The sequence below is a fragment of the Crinia signifera genome, chromosome 3 (genome assembly GCF_055691185.1).
Source record: "Crinia signifera chromosome 3, ASM5569118v1, whole genome shotgun sequence".
Lineage (NCBI taxonomy): Eukaryota > Metazoa > Chordata > Amphibia > Anura > Myobatrachidae > Crinia > Crinia signifera.
This window is the reverse complement of record NC_139219.1, coordinates 72,952,150-72,972,586: the sequence shown is the minus strand read 5'-3', so window position 1 is coordinate 72,972,586 and position 20,437 is coordinate 72,952,150. Positions and strand designations below refer to the sequence as shown.

General features: G+C 40.9%; 1 protein-coding gene and 1 long non-coding RNA gene across 4 annotated transcripts in view; one reads left to right on the top strand and one right to left on the bottom strand.

Annotated features, from left to right (window-relative positions):
• Nucleotides 1–20,437, top strand: part of ACOXL (acyl-CoA oxidase like) — a 392,072-nt gene that overhangs the window by 92,273 nt on the left and 279,362 nt on the right. For all 3 annotated transcript variants that reach the window (XR_014471599.1, XM_083175998.1, XM_083175999.1), the window contains exons 7-8: nucleotides 664–750; nucleotides 15,467–15,539. Coding sequence is in view for 2 of the 3 variants with exons in the window: in XM_083175998.1 (XP_083032124.1) it covers nucleotides 664–750; nucleotides 15,467–15,539 (160 nt within the window). In the remaining variant the exon portion in view is untranslated. The remainder of the gene's footprint in view (nucleotides 1–663; nucleotides 751–15,466; nucleotides 15,540–20,437) is intronic.
• LOC146063546 (uncharacterized) overlaps nucleotides 1–20,437 on the bottom strand; it is an 80,122-nt gene that overhangs the window by 10,799 nt on the left and 48,886 nt on the right. The gene's annotated exons all lie outside the window — the stretch shown is intronic.

Here is a 20,437-nt window from a genome sequence, read left to right as displayed (position 1 = left end):
GGCGATGATGCGGGAGTGTGCATCAGCGCTCAACGCCGGGCCTTACACACTGGACTCAAACGACAAAACTGAGCTGCTTTCAGCTCAAAATTGCCCAGTGTGTATTGGCCTTATGGGCTGATATATGTAGGTATACGCAGATGGGCCACAGCAGTAGAGACTCAAACATATACAGATGTAGCCCCTCTCGTTCAGTCCCGGCACCCGCCAGAACCTCACATCCGCTGACATCAGCTGCCCGCCCCCCGCGTCATCGGGGAATTTCCATGAAAACGCCCAGCGGTTTCATGAGAATGCCCATGTTACGCTGTGCGTTTCCATGGGTGCATCCCCCGGCCCCTCACTGTTGTGTGTGACCGCCTGGCGAATAATCTATTCGCCGTGACCGCTCACACACAGCGGCTGCACGTGTGCATAAATGACTATGCGCTGTCACGAAAAACCGCTCCCCTGCAAGTACACACAGGGGAGCGTGTAAATCAGAATAGGCGCCAAAGTTCTCCGTTATCCGTGTGCATTTTTAATGCTAATCGCTTCATTCCGTGATAATGGGCGCAAACATGAATTAGGGCCAATGTACAATATGCATGTGGATGATGCTCTAAAATGTCACATGACAAAATTATATCTCTGATGTTATCCTTTATGTGTGTTTTCCTCTAGGTCCACATTGTTTCATTGTCCCTATACGTGACCGAAATGGAAATATTTACCCCGGAGTTGGAGCAGTGGATATGATGCATAAAGAAGGTAGCTGTGTTTTTTTCATCCATTTAAATACATGATATTGAAGAGGATTTATGTCCTGAAGATGACATTAGGTTGTGCCAGAGTCTTGAGCTTCTGGTGGCTGCTGTGCGTCAGTTGGCCAATCTGTGTAAGCAAATCCCTCAGTTAATTTTTTTTTTCCTCGCAAGCTCATGAGGGTACAGAGGATGTCTCTCCTTTACCAAACTCAGTAAGAAATGACCAACTGTGAAGTATAAAAACTTATTCGGATCCGATCGATTGATCGACAGTAATTAAATCGGTAGTCAATAGGTCGAACACAATAGGTTGACAGGCAATATGTTGACACGTCAAAAGGTTGACATGCTTTAGGTTGACATTAACAAAAGTTTGATATAAAAATGGTCAACACAAGAAAAGCTCAACATGAGTTTTTCATGATTAAAAAATAAATAAATGACTTGTTCTTACTACAAGATGGACATAGAGTTATATTACAATAGCGCGCCGAGTGCAGCTAGACATGTGAGGAGAGGCAGTACATTTATACTATGTCAACGTTTTTCCACATAGACATCATTTAAAAGAAGAAAAACGTCATGTAGACCTTTTCCTGTGTCAACCATTTTCACGTCGACCATTTGCTTGTGCTGACCTTTTGCTTGTTTCGACCTTTTGCCAATGTCGACCTAAAGGCAGATGACTTTTTTATGTGTGTACCTATTTTATGATCATTGTAAATCATCAATAGCCTGCATAAACAAAGCAAGGAAGTGTCCTCTAGCTTCCTCAGTGGTTTATGGAAACACCCTCTAAATGGCCTGAAGTAGCGTTATATGTAGCAAGTACTGATCTATCAGTGATTGACAGATTGATGCATTTTGGCTGTGTGTGTGTGTGTGTGTGGGGGGGGGGAGTTTCAACATCTCTGCAAACAGAGGCTTGTCACTTCTGGTGCAGGGGAGAAACGAGGCCAAGGTCTCTGATGGAAGACAGAGGGGGAGATTCTCTAAACAAGAAATGCGGTAAAAAACCCGTTATCTGGGTTTTTACCGCATTTTGGGATGCTGTAAGCATCCCCCGCCGATGCCCCATAGAAGCCAATGGGCTTCTACCGCATCCCTCCGCCGCCCCGCGCCGACCCCCCGCCGCCCCGCATCGCCCCCTCACCTGTGTCCGGGCAGCACAGCGCAGTGCTGCCCGGACCTGTGACCTCCTCCCTGCACTGATCCTCTTCCGGGTGCAGGGAGGAGGAGAGCCCGGCGCAGCAGCACCGGGTGTGTGAGGGAGGGGGGAGCCGCTGGGACCCGGCGACTCCCACCGCAAAGGACAGCTCTTAACGCAAGAGCTGTCCTTTGCCTTAATTATCGCATATGTTACAACATATGCGATAATTAGGTATGCGAAGGGGGGCGGAGATTCTTAGAGAATCTCCCCCAGAGGCTTCCTGGGCTCCATGTTGCAGCAGCCAGCTTGCGCATCCCGAAGAGTCACACAACTGATTTATGATGTCGGAGTTGATCCAATACTGCATCCTAGGATGTGGTTCAGATCAGTAATGCAGCAGATGTGACAGTTTGCTATAGTAGCTGCTTACATAGAAGGTACTGAAACCACCTCCAAATTAGCCCTCATGTGCATTCTTAATTTTTTTTTATATATTACCCCCTTCAATGAAGGATGAGCCTGACTCATACTGCAGATGTACCTTGGAACTGCAGTTGGCCGATTTATAAAAGCATTGGCGTTCAGTGACACTCCCATAATACATCCATGAGGTTTCCTTTTTTTATGAACACTTCATACCTCCCAGAAATGCCCATGGCTATGTTCCACCAATTCTACTGCAAGCTACCAAGAGGGCAAGAACGATGTCTGAATGCAGCCAGGGTGCCCATTACCGTAAGGGTTTTCTGAGCATTTTGCATATGTGCAGTAGCCAATGGTCACTCAATTGCGCAAACATCGACATTGCGTCCACTTCTAAAACAGGCTCAATGTCATTACGCTCCTACACTAAAGAAATATCATGGAGTCTATGGATAGGAGATGTTACCCACTGCTACAGAGGGCACTATGTACCCACTGATAGCCATAATTGCAACTGTACACATGGGGGCACCCATATTTGAATGAGGAGTGTCCCCTCTTTCAGATATTATGGGCCCTTAGCAGGTAATATCTGGCGATCGTATATGGGTTTTGGGAGTTCTGGACACAATATTCAAATGACACCCTAAAATTAATAAGCGGTATTCCACTAGGTGTTTGTAGACCCTAGTGGGGGTGCTATCCCAAATATACTGAATTAGGACAAAGACAACAAGACAAAATAATTTGTATTGGATGCACTCCTTTAAAGACAATCAGAATTTTTTGGGGGGGATATTCCTTTTCTATATTTTAAAAAGAGTGTGAGCTCCTTTTATCTTTATTAACACAGATTGGATAAGGAGACAGCCACTGCTGACAGCCAAACAGTGGCTGTCTCCTTATCCAATCTGTGTTAATAAAGATAAAAGGAGCTCCCACTCTTTTTAAAATATAGAAAAGGAATATCCCCCCCAAAAAATTCTGATTGTCTTTAAAGGAGTGCATCCAATACAAATTCTTTTCTCTTGTTGTCTTTATCCCAATATCTGGCGATCACAGACAATATCACCTAATGCTACAGAGAAGTGTTTTCCATAGATGAGAAAACTCTCCCATACTGACAGCACACACACGGAGGTACACTTGTTTATACAAAGGAAATCTATGTCAAATGATATGCCCGCTCAGTAGTTATTGTCTAGTTATATGCCCATATCTCCATATATTTAATAACATAAAAAAGTGTCCGCATATTTAATGCCTGATTCTGGAGAGTAAAGCCAAAAAGAGCAAGTAACTGTTCAGCTGCCTAGAGCAGTGCTGCACTGCAGGTGGGGCAGATGTAACGTGCCGAGAGGTTTAAATAACCACTCTGAAAAAGCTGTGACATGCCTGTATTTTTTTTCCTTTCTTGTCAATTACTCTACATAAAACAATCTCACTCCATGTAGCATCGCAAAGGCACTGCGATCACAGCACATGCACAGATTTTTGGTGGACCATATAGAAAAGAATAGAATCAACTTTATTGGCCATGTATGCTTGCGCACACTAGGAATTTTTTGTGGATTACAGTGCAGCATCAAGCAGGGATGAAGGGGGGGGGAGACATTACATTAAGACATTACATGTGGGGAACACATGCCCGCCGAGCTGCACAGCACCTAGGCAGCCATCAGCGGAGCCACTGGTCGTTGCAGCAGCCAGGTAGGTAACAATATGAGCAGGGACAGTATAGTTATAGCAGAGACAGTACAGTTATCACATGGGAGACAAGGGTTACATATAACTGAGTGCACAGTTCCTAGGCAGCCGTTTGCGGTGCCATCTTCCTGTAGGGAGGGCTAGCGCGGGTAGCGTGGGGGGAGAGTTAGTGGGCTGGGGGAGAGTCAAAGGGGCCAGGGGGGGTGTTGATGCATTCACCCGGAGCTGGTGCAGCCCGCAGGCCGGAAATACAATGCACGGCCGGGGTGGGGGGGGGGGGGTGATCCTGCCGGCCTCTAAGTGTCATGCCGGGGAACCCATGGCCAATGTGCCTCCTGTCCTGGCCGGGGGCAGGGGGTCGCCGAGTGAGCTGATCCTCTCACTCTCACTGCGACCTGACCTAACCTGTGCCGGGCCCTCCACTGGAGGTGATCAATGGTGCTGCCGGGGGTGCTGGATGGCGCTACCGGGGGTGCTGAGCTGATCTACTCCTGGGGGCTGCAGCGCTGCCTGGGGGTGGTGAATGGTGCTCAGTTGATCTACTGCCGGGGGCTGCAGCGCTGCCCACCTCCGGCCGGGTGATGCTGCGTCCCGCGCTCGGCACTCTTCTCAGCCTCCTCCTGCCGATCTACGCTTCGGAGCTCATTTCGCTTGCCTCCTTCCTGTCTTCTTTCTCCGCCAGCCTCCTCTGCCTTCTTTTTCCCTCCCTGTCGCGCCGCCACGATGCTCCGGAGGCCGGGGTGGTGGAGTTCCGTGGATGGGAGCACGGAGCTCCACGTGCATGCGACCACCCCGGCCTCCACCGGAAGTCTAATGGAATGGTGTGACGCTCCAGAAATTCTGCCGCCTTTTCCTCAATACACTTTGATCAGTCCCTGCTAATCCTATTAGAGTTTTTTTTTTTAACAAGGGGGTAGGGTTTAGAAATAATGGCGCTGAATAAAGTTTAAATTTGGACAATACTTATCTATTCATGTGACTTTCCATTATTGTGAATTCTCCTCCACCTCCGGAGGAGAACCAATTGGTAATGGAATTTCCACATACAGGGTCAATTTGGGTCAAACATTTAAAAATGTACAAGCAAGGGCACATACCTTACTTACACAAAAATAAAATTCTTGACACATGTAATGGTATCCTTAAACAGTAAGCGGTTGTGAACCCGTACTTATGATGGAATTAACGTTAACACTCCTCAAAAGGTATCTTTTCAACTCCTTCCCTACATGAAGTGATGACAAAGCTCCTCTGGAAACACCTCTTAAGTATATTCCACTACTTATATGCATAAAAATATATTAAATTTTTATGACATACAGTAAACAAGAAATTCTCCCTCCTGCCTCCTCCAGACAGGAGGGAGTCTTTCTTGTTTGGAGGTGCTTATGTGGAGAATGTCCTGAGAGAAGGTAGGATCTAACACTTGTTACCATCTGATGTTTAGTGTTTACCAGTCTAGTACTCACGGTCCAGACTTAATCACAAGCCTCTCTCATTCACCCAAACTCCATAAGTTTTCTTTAAATTATTTTATCATTTTCCGTTAATCATAAAAAATAAAATATATTTTTATACATATAAGTAGTGGAATATACTTAAGAGGTGTTTCCTGAGGAGCTTTGTCATCACTTTATATTTCGAAGGAGTTGAGAATTGTTAACGTCAATTCCTTCGTGAGTAAGGGTACGCACCCACTTCCTGTTTAAATATACCTTTACATGTGTCAAGCATTTTATTTTTGTGTAAGTAAGGTATGCACCCTTGCCTGTACATTCTGAATGTTTGACCACAATTGACCATGCATGTGGAAATCCCATTACCAATTGGTTATATATAATTGCTAATGTATTATCTAGAGTCCTCACCTACACTTTTGCTACGAAAAAACTTATTACAACTTAAGTCAAAAGGTTCTACCAAGGAATCATTGTTAATTTTGGAGACTGTAGATATAATATGGATGTAGAGGAGAACTTATTAAAGCCAGTTAATGAACATTTTACATTTTAAGTAAAGCAACAGTTGCTTGATATGTTTTTATAATTGAGATAAAAGACTTGAGATTTTCCGCTCAGCAGAATAATTTAAAGTATTCTCTTTAAACAAACTAAAAAAAAACATGTTTCTCTAATTTTCAGAAATAAAAAAAACAAGTTATAAACAAAAGCACATGTGTGGTAAGGGAAAGAGAGGGAAAGATAGGATGCGGGGGTGGGGGGGTGAGAAAAATTAACAAATGAGAAAAGCGCCTAGAATATTCGCTCAAGTAATGGAAGAAGAAGAAGCGTAAGCCATATGGAGGAGCTATTGGCTTTATGGGATTTATGGGGACAATCGTGGAGGTAATAAGTGGTTTATTCCATATTAGCTATTGACCAAACATAATTAATCAGGGGAGAATCTGAAAAGGGGTTAGGGGACTACCAGTTCCTAGCAATTACAGATTTGGCTGCATCTAAAATATGGGAAAAAAATTTATTCATGATAGTCTGGGAAAGGACCGGCGAGAAGAAACAAACTGGGATCTAAAGAGAGTGGTTTACATGAGATAGATTTTAAAAGGAAAGTGCTTTATTTCAGAAGGGGAAGATGGAGGGGCAAGTCCACCAAATATGGAGGAGCAAGTCCACCAAATATTGAGGAGCATAACCCTGTGGCCACAGTTACACCTGCATGCAGGGCTAGAGGAAGGAAACATTTTGGACAGTTTAACTGGGGTTTAATACCATCTATAGTATAATTGGTAAGATGTTTCCATGCGTCGGGTGGAGATAGAACTTTTACCAATATTTTCCCTCACCACCTCCAGCACAAAGTACCAGGGGAATGACCTAAACTTTGTTCCCAATCCTGTTCATTGTGACTAGGGGAAACTGCAGAGACAGGGAAATATACAAAAGAAATTAGGCTAGCCTCTTATTTAAGGGGCAGTTTGAACGTAGAACTTCAAATGGGGTTTGAGTATGGATGGCATCTGTTTGAAGGAGACACAAAAGAAAATTACAAAGTTGTAAATATAAAAAAAAAATATGGGGAGAAAGAGGGGAAAGAACACTTAATATCATCAACAAGGGCCCAAGAGCCTTGGAAAGTTAAATCATATATCATGCGTAGTCCCACAGAGCCCCAAGCTTTAAAATGAAGAGAGGAAATACCTGGAGGAAAAGCAGTGTTCCACAGACAGGTAAGGTGAGAGTAGATGAAGAGATTTTGTAGCTAAGATGAAGAGAGTTTGTAGCTTGGATAACATGAATCCCAGACCACCATACAACATCTGAGGGAGGGAAGGGGCAACCAGCATATATATGTATGGGACTTACTCAAACCCGATATAGAGGACCAGAAAGCGAAGTCCTAAACAAACAGCTTCCAGATCAACAGAAGAAATAGATTTAGACTGGACCAAAAGTAGCAATTATACGGCTCAGATGACAGGACAGGTAATAAAACTTAATGTCATGATATCTGAATGTATTATCTTGGAGTGAAAGTAACAATCCACGTGTTCATTTTTGCTTATACACATTTATAAAAGAAACTAAAATATGGGATGAACCTGCTAAGGTGAATGTGGATGTTGTCATGTTATCCGAAAATAAAATGCTGCCATCCTCTTGGAAGATGTCAAATCTTTGACATCTAAGATGGGATTGATTAAAAACGATTGAATCAGTTGCAAGGAGGCAAAATGCTGTATAATGGCGTGGACTGCTTAAGGACAGCAGCACCTACATTGGTATATACAGATACCTGTCTAGCGAAGCAATCTGGAAAAATATATCCAGGATGCAAGCAAGAGAAGCAAGATGATTAAGATTGTCCATGGCATGAAAGTTGCGACAGAGATCACAGGTTCTTAACCATATCTATAGTTTCTACAGTAATATGGGTTTTATGGGTGCAGATGTTCTGAAAGAGGGTTTTTTTTTTTTTGCGACGAAAATTAGAAGCCCAGATTCAATACACATCAGGAGGTAAAGTCAAGCTGACTTCCTAAGGACAGGCCTAGCGGGAGATCATATGCTGGTAGAGAAGTTCAAAAAGACTTCAAAGAAGCACGATTGAATGTGGGAAAAGTTGTGGAACGCATTACCAAGAATGGACCTTGAGGCAGCCTTTTCATCAACAAAGGAGCCAAGCATTTTGAGGGCCCCTTAGGTCTTCAATTGAATTACACAAGGGAAGTATGCTCTCCAATGGTCATAAACGTAGGAGGCAAACTGAGAAGGTTCTTAAGGGTATACAGTAAAACACAGTGGAACAGAAAAGTAGACCTTTTGTTAGGGGCACTAATTAGATGAAATGCTTTTAATTAAAACATAGCTTTTATTAAATGTAGAAATAAAAAGAGTATTGTGAGTGGAGGTTATATAATATAAAATAATTTTTTAATTAACACTGGTCTTGTGTCTTTTGTTATAATGACCTTAGTAATGTTTTATCATTTGACACAGAAATGTGCAGCTATATTTTAAAGAGTTTTTAGAACATTACAGATAAGTCATATTAAAAATAATTGAGGTGCAAATTATTTTCCAAAATTGTTGAAACGGCCGCTAAATTAACGTATTACCATCCGTTTCCGACAAAAACCATGGGAATTGGCGAGTAATTCACCGATCCCTGTGTTTTCTGACTGCCGTTTTTTTCCGAGAGTTGAAGGAAAAGCCCTGACATTGGGCAGTATTCAATGAGAAAAATTCGCTGTGATTTCTGGAGAGTTTGTGCTTTTCACGCGGTGGAGAGAGGTTTTTTTTCTCCAAAGGCGAGCCACCCTATTCAATGTGAAATATTCTCCGTCTTTCTAAGTGATTCTCGCCGTCTCTCTCCGTGTAGAAATTCTCCATCTTTTGATGGAGAGCAGGAATGTGAACTTTTAAACTAAAAGGGTGTTTTTTTTAATTTTGGTGTAAAAAAATCAGGTTTTTTTTTCTGTGAAGGGCCATGTTATTTTTATTCATGTGCCTATAGCACATGAATATATATTTAATTTAAAAAAAATATATTTTTTTACAATTTTTTTTTTTTTTTTTTTTTTACACAGTGCAGCCAGCAGGGGGCCAGAGCGCTCGAGCCGCTCATTAGATATTCATATATTCACTGCACCCGTATGCACGTTCGGGTACAGTGAATACTGGGTCCCCCGCTGGCTATAGGGGGGGCAGCCTGTGCTGCCTGGGTCCAGGGGAGCCCTGCTCCCCTCCCCATATCCCCTACAGCAGCCAAGAGAGACTTTAATCTCTCTTGGCTGCTACGTCCCCCGGCTCCCTGACAGCTCCCTGCCGCGGACGCTCGTCCGCTGCAGGGGTTAAGACTCTCCGCGAGTGGCGGCGAGTCTTTAACACGTTGAATAGGGGGAGCAGGAGGCTCCGGAACACGGAGAGTGCATGGCGAGAGAAAAAATCTCTCGCAATGCACGGAGAAAATTTCTCATTGAATACTGGCCATTGAATAAGCGAATGCAAATGAGACCTACAGTATTAATGTGGAAAACAGACAATATTTCCACCTGTCTCAGGTGGATACACATTAGACAAGATCTTTCTACAATATGCACAATAACGATATTGTTAATGATATTTTAGTATCTTCCAGTGTGTATACACTATATAATTTATGCTGCATAATCCCGTGGGTCATTAGTGCCCCCCTCTGTTAACTGTACATGCCGTAAAATCCTGATTATATCATCAACGTTTAATGTGTATCAACCATATCAGTTGACAGAGAGAACAGCCAGTTCTATGATTATGCAATCACCCATTTGCATGCCTGCAGGGAATCACACCGTGTGTGTGTATGTGGGGTGGGGTGGGGGGTGGGGGTGGCATGCGGCATCTGGTGGACTCGCAAGGCTGCGAAATTCTAAGCTTTGCAAGTCACCCAAAATAAGGTCCAATAAAGATGTTGTGAAACTACATGTTCCAACATGCATTGCCACATTTTTTCCTATAAGAGCATGCCAAAACTGTCAGGGCATGCTGGGACATGTAGTTCCACAACATCTGGACGGCCACAGTTTGAAGACCATGTCCTAGATCTTCTTGATCTATGTAGAGCTTATGTATGAAGATAATTGGATGTTCTGGTATGCCCACATTTTTTTATGTGTTCCAGAACTTTTCATTAATGAATTATTTATTTCAATATTTGAACATTCACATCAGTCCCTGCCCCATTGGAGCTTACCATCTATATTCCCTACTGCATGCACACACACGCTCACAGACATCCTAGGGTAAAAAATGTTTGGGAGCTTGGCTTGTTGGAGGAAATCGGAGTTCCTGAAGAAACCCATAGAGAATATACAAACTCTGCACACTTAGGGCCATGGTGGGAATCGAACCCATGAGCTCAGTACTGTGAGGCAGTAACGCTAAACATTACCCCGTCCCTGATGCTCTGACATTCAAAGAAGTCAATAAAACACGTCTTTTTGATATTTTTTGGTCTTTTCAAGCATCCATTTTTCCTCTTCCTTTTCTGAACCCTGCTTGTATTTCAAGTTACTGTATTCCGATATAAAAATTGTATTATAAACTCCAATTAATTTCTATGGTAACAATAAATAGGCCTACTATTATCTTGTTCCATACTGTGTAATCGAACTTGGTAAATGTCCAATAAACATAAAGTACTTTATGTAAACTTAATAATGGCAGCACATGGGTGTCAAAAGACCACACAATGGCACAAATGAAATTGACATCAAATAAAACATAATTGTTGGTTTTGACCATGTTGTCCTTTTATATGCAGTAGCCTTATACTGTGTAATGTAAGGGATGATGTCCGGGCTCAATTGATTAAGCAAATCAATACTTATAGTAGTACAGAAGTTAGAGGAAAAATAGCTCTTTATATTTTTAACATATACAGTACATGTAAGCAAAAGTACTTTTGGTTGCAATATTATGATATACTTTCCTTTTTTAAACCCTGTGTGTGGTATTGAGTGAGACCTTATATACAATGCTGAGAGCAGAGGACAGTGGATGAGAGGTCAAGAGTGGGGTAATTCTGCTGTCAGTATGCACACAATGTCTCTGTCCTGATATCATGGGACATTGCAGGACTTGACTACTAATAAGAAAGTATCCAGAAATGAGTGTATTATTAATTGCAAAATTTCAACTATATCAACACCTGCAGGTTGTGTGCACCTAAGAATCATATCCATAAGGTTCCAAATTTCCTTAGTGTGAATTCCACAAGGGCTTTGCCAACCTCCTGGGCATGAAGAGATCAGACCTCAAAGCACAGTCTTTGCAAAGGAGAAATCAGCGCCTCTTCACACCTTTTTATCAGCCAATATTTTTATATATATATATATATATATATATATATATATATATATATATATATATATATATATATATATATATATATATGTTTTGACAATTAGATTTTATTGAGGTTTTACATAAATACCAGAACATGATTGAACACAATAATACAGCAACATTATTTTCAAAGAACAAGTAAAGTTCAAATATTTGTAAAAGGATCAAGTATATTTTAAATGGCAAAAAAGGAAAGGAAGAGAAAATCCATAGAGGAGTCAAGAATGAACTGTTCCAGCCTATTGAAAAAGTTCTGCAGCAATAGTCAAAGATCGATAGAGAGAAACGAGTCAGAGGCAGGCTGGAGGAGGTAGGGCCTTGATGGCTAACCTTGACACTCCAGCTGTTGAACTACACATACCTGCATGCGCTGCTTCAGTTTTGCTAATTGGCCATACTAAATCTAATGCAGAGCATGCTGGGATGTGTAGTTCAACAACAGCTGGAGTGTCAAGGTTAGCGATCAAGGAGGTAGGGCATTGTCTCTGCTGCATTCAGTGGAGTGCGTACTCAGAAAGGAAGTTAATATAATGAGCCTTAAAATCGACTCAATCCCTAGTTTGAGAATTGGCATGTGCTAAAACAGCTTGAATGAAGTGAGTTGCTAAATGTACTTATGAAAGTTTTGGAGGCCTAAACCACCATCTTTAGTATGGAAACATTGTATTTGAAACCTCCTGCTAGACCATACAAATTTGGATGCAATGCGCTGAAGGGTAATCGTGAAGGGAGAAGGGACTCTGACTGGAAGCTTTTCTGAAATGAAAATCTTGGAAGGACCATCATTTAATGGCGTTGATGCAACTGGTCCAAGATAAAATAAATGAGAGGAAATTTAGTAGAAAACAAATTGTCATAGGAGTAGGTGAGCTGTACACCTAAGTATTTCAAGGAATAGGAGCACCAGCAAAATCTGAAGGTATTTTGCAGCTGGAGTAGAGTATTGGTATCAATATGCAAAGGGAGAGCTTCCATTTTAACTGGGTGATCTCGAAATTTGATAGAAGGCCATAAGTGTGAATTTCATCAAAGCCCTCTGGGAGAGAGGAGGTTGGTTGGGTTAATGTGAGCCTGACATCATCTGCATTAAGGAATATTTTATGATTTGTTAGGCCAACTTGGATTCCAAAGACCCTAGGATTACAATGCAATCTAGCTGTGAGGGGTTCCATGATCATAGCAAAGAGGAGAGGCAAAAGGGAGCAACCTTGCCTGGTACCATTTTGAAATGACCATTGAAAAAGCCATTTGCAAGGACTGTAGTAGAGGGATTGTAATATAAAGATGAAATACCATGCATGAAGTTCCCATGGTAACCAAAGGGTTGTAAAATCAGACGCATGAACAGCAAGTCTGTCAAAGGCCTTATCAGGGCGCATGGCCATCACCAGGGCGGGAAGTGATTTCTCATTAGCAATATGGATAAAAACAATGAGTTTGTGTGTATTGTCAGACGCATGACGGCTGGGAATAAAGCCAATTGAGGTGAACTAAAAAAGGAACGACCAGAGCAAAATGCATTGCCAAAATCTTTTGGGCCAACTTTTAGGAGGGAAATTGGTCTGTAGCTGGTGCACAGAGTACGGTTATGAATAACAACTATTTCCGTCCGGGTGGTGGCTATAGTACTGCAAACAAAATACAGGCTTTAGAGTATGAAGCATTATCCATCAAGCAGAGGATGACTAATATTTACTAACTATAGCAAATTTATATAACCATAAATACCAGTCCAGTCCTTTAAGAACAATAATTATTTGGTCTCGACACTCATCCATTCGATTAGAAGGAATAGGTCTTCCTAATGGTAAAACTTAAACAAAAAGTAAAAAAAAAACCTGCTGTACGAATATATCATAAAATACTTTGTAGATGTGACGTCTTCTGCAGGATCTTAACTTGGAAGAAATATTAATCACTCAGTTACTCTGTAAGTTTGCTAGTTCCCTGTCTGGTGTGTTTATGCTTGAGTGCACCATCTTTTTGTATTTATTTATTATGTATTTATTGTAAGAACATAATTATCTACTGTTAATTTTCTTGAAATACTCAATGGCAGCCAACATTGCAACCTTTGTTGAGGTTCTCATGTACAGTTGGGAAAACGGGAGTAGGAATTTATTTTCCTTACTGTGCTCTGCTTTCTAAGGAGATCATCCATTTGTGTAGGACAGCCATTGAGCAATTTAAGTAAATTACATTAACTGTAAATAATTAATTTCACCTATCAATGTGTCACGTCACCTATCAATTAATGTGGTGCATAAAAAGTTGTTAAAATATATCATAAATCCTCTCATTCAAAAATATTTGTTGGTACGAAAAAAAGGAGGAGCAGAAATTAAATTATGACCCTACTTGTACTCTTATGTATCATTATTACTGACCCAAAAAAATGTACGGTATGTCAAATCAGTAGCAAGTGCCTTTTGCAATTTATTAGAGCTAGAAGTAATCCGGATAATAGGATTGATAGTCAGTAGGTCGACCCCATATGGTCAACCGGTACTAAAGGTTCACATGTTCAAATGTCAACTTGAGAATGGTCGACACAAGTTTATTTTTGCATTTTATCAGCTGTTCCATTCTTTGCCATCCATGTGAACTACGATTATGAATAGTAATCTTTGCCAAGCGTGGCACCTTGCCAAAAGCGTGGTGCCCAAAATAAAAATAAAACCTGAAAAAACTTCCAAGCCTTTTTTTTTTTTGTGACGACCATTTCCATCTTTACCTTTTGTACTTGTCTACCTTTTTGGGGTGTCTACCTTGTACATGTTGACTTTTGACCCTGTTGACTTCCTCCATGTTGACTATATGGTATCAGCCTGTTGACTGTTGACCTGACAATTGTTGATTCAATGATCCACACCCCAGATTATCAATGACTGGAAACATTGATATATTTGTTGCAATTGAAAATGGACTAAAGCCCTGTACACACGGAGTGATTTCTGCCTATACTACATGCTGAGCGATGTAGGCTGGAGAAAACATCCTAGAGCTTCCTGGTGGCTATATCGCTTATACACATGTAGCAATGAGTGTATATGAGCGATCTGTGCTAACTCAGTATTCTTTACACACATGCAGATCTATCTAGATCTTGACTGCATGTGCTAAAGATCTGATTGGGCTATGCGGCATACACATGGGGCAATGTGTGCTCAATTTCTATGCAATCTTCACAGATTGCTTTAAAGTGCCAAATATCACTCCGTGTGATCTTCTGTGTTTGTATGTGATACCAGCCTAAAAACTGTTTACAATGGGAAAATAGGAAGAGTAAATGGGAATACAGAAAATAATATCTACATAGATTCAATTTTGCACCCCCATATTTGTGGCCCAGAAATATGTACTATGAATAGATAATTTCAATTGGTAATATACTGTAGCATATGGTAATATGTTGAATACTCTTGAGAATTTTATTGATAATTAACATTCAAATGAATATTCACAATAGTTAAGTGATGTTACACATAATCTAGTAATCACTGTTAGCATAATATATGTTATTATCATAGTTAAAAACAAATTAAATAAATAATGGCCTCAAATTACTCACAAATCAACTTTTTTGTTCATGCAACCCAGATTTAATAAAAAATGTGTCTTATTTTGTTGTGGCCTCAAATTACCCCCAAAACACTTTTTTCTAATTTTTTGTTCAATTACAAAGGAATTAAATTACATTTGTATGTTTATTTTCAGTCCTTCTACAGTCCTGCTAACAAAGTTGTCACTTTTTTGGGGCTCCACACTTTTTTTGCACTCTCGCTTGCCATTTCTAATTGAATTGTGCAAATTGTGGGTGTGTGCATGAAGGTGAACTCACACCTTATTGAATTCCACCTTTAAGTTACATCTAATGTAACTTTATTTGTAGTTTTATTCTGTTTTATTCTGTTCATTGATATCGCTGTTTATTGACAAATACAGTACTGTGAGGAGCTTAACGTTGTGACCTTTGTTCCAAATCTGTCAAAAATTAGAAATGCTATACAATTCTATAACTCTGTATATATTTGTTCTGACATTTCTAAACTAAAATAATTTATTTTGGTTTTCTCCCTTTTCTCTTATTAAAGGTCTTCATGGCGTAGACAATGGAATCCTGTCATTCAATCAAGTTCGGATTCCAAGAGAAAACCTGCTGGACAAGTTAGTACATTAACATTGATTTATATTTGGCAGGAATAATACATGTAGTAACTAGTACTTCCCATAGATGCCAAGACCTATGAGTTAATATCAACATGAACCAAGCTGTAAAGGGCTCTCTGTTTTTGATATTTATCTAGCCCTGTAATTTACTTTAGAAATACGTCTTATAATTATATTTTACTACTTTAATTAGAACTTTTAATGCTCAAAGGTCAAACCTGTGTTCCTTCTGTTAGGTTATCTGAATATTTATTAAAATGGCATCAACGGGATCTCTGTATTTAGACATTAGGTGCAATAAGAACTTTTGGCTTTATTATAGTCCATATCACAGGGCCTAATTTAGACCTGATTGCTGGGCAAATTTGTTCTTAAAATGGGCAAACCATGCTGCACTGCAGGTGGTGCAGGTGTAACGTGCAGAGAGAGTTAGATTTGGGTGGGGTTTGTTCAAACTGAAATCTAAATTGCAGTGTAAAAATAAAGCAGCCAGTATTTACCCTGCACAGAAACAAAATAAGTCCCCTACATCTAACATGTTACAGCTGCCCCACCTGCAGTGCGATCAGGTCTGAATTAAGCCCACAGTACACTACTATACTACTTACATAGCAACCCAGGCAGCTGTTGCGGGCCTGACAAAGAGAGGAGTCCCAAGGAGTCTCATTGTCTGTTTTTTTATTACTAATATTATTATTATTATATGCATTTATTTTGAATTCCAAATGCAAACCAAAAATCCATTAACAAAGCCCAGGCATCTTGCATACAATAAAAGAAGATTGAGTGGGTTAAAAAAATCAGACATAAAAAATTACGGCGAGCAAGAAACTTAGCAAAAGTACATGGTACAGCACACAGAAAAGCTGAGACACATTATTAGTGTGGCCGAATACAAAAGCAAAACTGTTCTTTCCAGCTCTCCAGTTTAAAAAAGCAAAGGATGCTTAGCACAGCGCGGATGTGCTAATACAGCGGGAACAGCTGTTCTTCCTGCTGACTGAGTGCAAGTGCACTGGACCATGGGAAAAGAGGCAAACGGCATCATCATAGTGTAGGCTCCCAGATATGTTTTAGTAGCGCTCTTATACTAAGTAATATTATAATGACCAGCTCGCTATTTTGTGACTAGTGAGGCTCCTGCTAATTGGCAGATTAGCTGCATGCTTGTCTGTGAGACTATATGGATTATCTGTTTTCTTGTAATGCTACATTGAAATATTAGGTTGCATCTATAGGGCTATAGGCTGAGCGCACCTAAGGCTGCATTGTAGCATTTGAACTTTTGGGGTTACTGTACACAGTACAGTATTTATGCTGCATGAGGTGCAGTTACTACGGGGCTACACCTTGGATTTGCCAGTATTCCCTGTCAAAGCAAGATCTCGCTATGGGGAGTATTCAATGTTGGGTCACCTGTCCTGTCTTGTTCTCGGTCTGCTCGACCGAGAATTTGCAGGCGGGCTTCAATGTTCCACCTGCCCCTGGTCGAGAAGGGGGCGTGGCCACCTGCTGTGGACGGAAATCGGTGAGCTGCGGCAGGGAAGAGGCGATTCCCGGCCGTTCTTGGCAGAATGAGCTCGTTCTGTCAAGATCCCGTGTTCAATGCTGTCAGGGAAGACAGCATTGAATAGGGCCTCGCAGCCATCTCCCCATTCGGAAATGGCTGCAGGGGAGAATTTAATATCCCCTTTGTGTGCTGTGTTTATATTTTTTGTTTCATGTTTTCCATATTTCCTTATACTGCAGTGGCCTCATCCCCTGTTGCAGTTTTTGCAAATTGTTTGCTGTGTGGCCTAGGCTGCTAACTAGGGAAGTAATAACCTTTTATACGATCACCAGTACTATCAGCATATTGTTTTTACGGCTCTTCAGGTAAAGAAATAAATACAAAAAAATAAAAAATCATGACCTTCAAAGCGATTTAATATGTATGAGTCAAACTGATTAAAATAGGAAATGGGGTTCAAAACTCCCAGAGTCTTTCACAGAGAAGAATGGCTGATCTCCTGCTCAGGGTTTGCATCCAGTCCCTTACTGTAGGATAAGATGTAACTAATAGTAATAATAATTTTATTCATAAAGTGCTCTTTCTCCAATAGGACACGTCGCTGAAGAGATAGAATGAATGTAATACAGTACAGAAACAATTAAGTACAGACAAGCTTTTCATAAACAATACTTAAGGGAATGAAGGAAATGCTTGAGTAAACAGGAAAGTCTTGAGTCTGTTTTTGAAGCATTCTAGAGTGGGGGCCTCTCGAACTGTGCGGGAAATAAATTTAAAGCTTCATGGTTAAAAGGTCAACTCCCAGATGAATTTAATCACAAATATTGAAGTTACTTCACTTCACTCATTTTGGCCCTTATGAGCAATATTACTCATTATACCGCTCATTATATCGCTCAGTGTACATGTCCTGTCTGAAGGCCGTTGCATGCTCCTACTGGTCGTTAATGACCCCCTCCGTCAGCTCTTCATGTACAGACGAGGGAGCGGATAGTTAATGTCTGCAGCATGTTTGGGCCTACATGTTACATTATATAATTTTAATGCTTTTTTCCCCCCTTACTTTCTTTTTTTCTTTTACATTTAGGTGGAACTGTCACCTTAAAACAGTGAGGGACCAATCCAGTATTCTTTAGAATGTAAAACTATTTAAACACAAACCACAGACTAAATGATTCACTATTTTGGGTTATATTTGCGGTCACTGAGCTGCTAAGATATTTTGTGGATTTATTGTTTTTTTTTTTTTTTTTTAAATTGAGTTTTTATTTTACTTTTGCAAAATTTATACATACAGCAAAAAAAAAAAAAAAAAGTACAGTACAACGTATACATAAAATACGCCTACATCCCCATGGCCGGTCACGCCCCCCAACTAGACAGAAGAGTTCTACACCTAAATACAATGGATGCAAGCTGTGAGTGGCTCTAAACCATTTGGATAGCTCCTGAATTAAGCAATTGAAGCTTAGCAGTCCTGTTCATTAGTTGCAATATAATACTTCCTATCCCTTCCCAATACACAAAACCCAAAGCAATTAGCAAACAGAAAACGAAAGAAAGAAAGAGGGGAAAAAAAAAAAAAAAAAAAGTGCACAATCCTCCCCCCGAATGTACAGCGATTTGTACCAATAACGTCCTTACTTATTTATAAAGTGCGTGATACGGTGCATATATATACTCACACTAGCATTGTAACCAATAATTAAATAATTCAAAAATATCAATATCAACCTAATTAGGTAATTGTCATACAACTATTAATGTGCCTCAATTATATACTGCTGTAAAGTGCATAGGTGCTAAAGTGCTACACAGATAATCAAAGTGTCATTATATTGCAACATAGAATTTAGAGGTCGTCCATCCCCCCCATATCCTATAGAACTTCGGAAAACAGCCTCGTGAGGCATATACAAATTTTTCATGGGAACAGATGGTATTGACCAAGTTGATCCACTCCGCCACCGAGGGCCCCTCCACAGCCATCCACTTCCTAGCAATAATCACTTTCGCACATGCTGATAAAATCCTAACCAGCTGGGTCCAATGCCCGCTTTGTTGGTTGTCCACAACCCCCATTACCAAACATGTAGGACTGAGAATGGAATCCGGGACACCCAGCTCTGACATTATGCTACAAGTAGCTGACCAGAATGCCTGAACGACCACACATTCCCAAATGAGATGCCAGTGTGTACCAGGCTCAACTCCACACTTAGGGCACCCAACGTTAACAGAACTCCTCATGTGCCTCAGACGTACTGGGGTTAAGTAGATACGGTGCAGTACATTGAATTGAACCTGTTGGACCGAAAGAGACATGGAAGATTTACTGGGGGCAGAAAGAACTTCCCTCCAATCTACTGACGAGATCTGAGGAATAACCTTGGCCCACTGGGACCTTAACTTGTCCAAGCCATTTTCTTGTTTAAAAGAATGAAGGTATTTATAAATTTTTGAAAGATGCTTTCTTGGGCCTAATTTTTTAATAAATGCCTTGCATGGGGCTTCCCTTATTGTCAAGGATCCATTCCTTATCATGTATACTATCGCACTCCTAACCTGGAGGTAATTAAAATAATATTTACTAGGGAGGTTATGACCTGATTGCAGGACCTCAAAAGATCTAACGGTCCCCTCTTGTACCCATGATCCCACAGATTGTAAACCGAAAGACTCCCAAACCCCCCCAACTATGTCCTTCATTTTTTTAACCTCGCCCAAAGATAATATCAATGTTTGAGGGTCTATATCGACACCGTTTGTCAACCTCTGAACCTGCCTCCAAATTTGTAAGGCTTGAGCAACCAGAGGTGGCGTGTTGCCCCCGGTTTTCCCTGCCAAAAGCACTTGAAGCGGGGACAACCCATATTGGGCAGCCACCGCCAGGATGTTAAATTCCTCAATGCCATCACTACCCTGCAACCACGGGCACAGGTGACATAGCTGGGAGGCAAAATAATAAAGCCTAAAGTCTGGAAGGGCAAGACCCCCTTCCCTTCTATCACGATACAAAATTGGCATTCTGACCCTCGGACTTTTATTTTTCCACACAAATGACGAGAGAACAGAATTCAGCTCATGAAAGAATTTCAGACCTATATAGCAAGGGGAATGAAGGAGCAGGTAAAGAAGTTTAGGTTGTACACACATCTTCAACAGGTTAACCCTGCCAAGTTGTGACAATGGCAATCCCACCCACCTCCGACACTTAGCTTTTATTTCCTTAACTAGCGGCCTCAAATTGTCTGAAATATATTCCCGGGGGTTGTCAGATAACATTACACCCAGATACTTAAATTTATCAGTGATCTTTAACGGGCATGCAAGCTGTATGATGGGAGTGGCGGGGCCCAGGTACATAACCTGTGATTTATCCCAA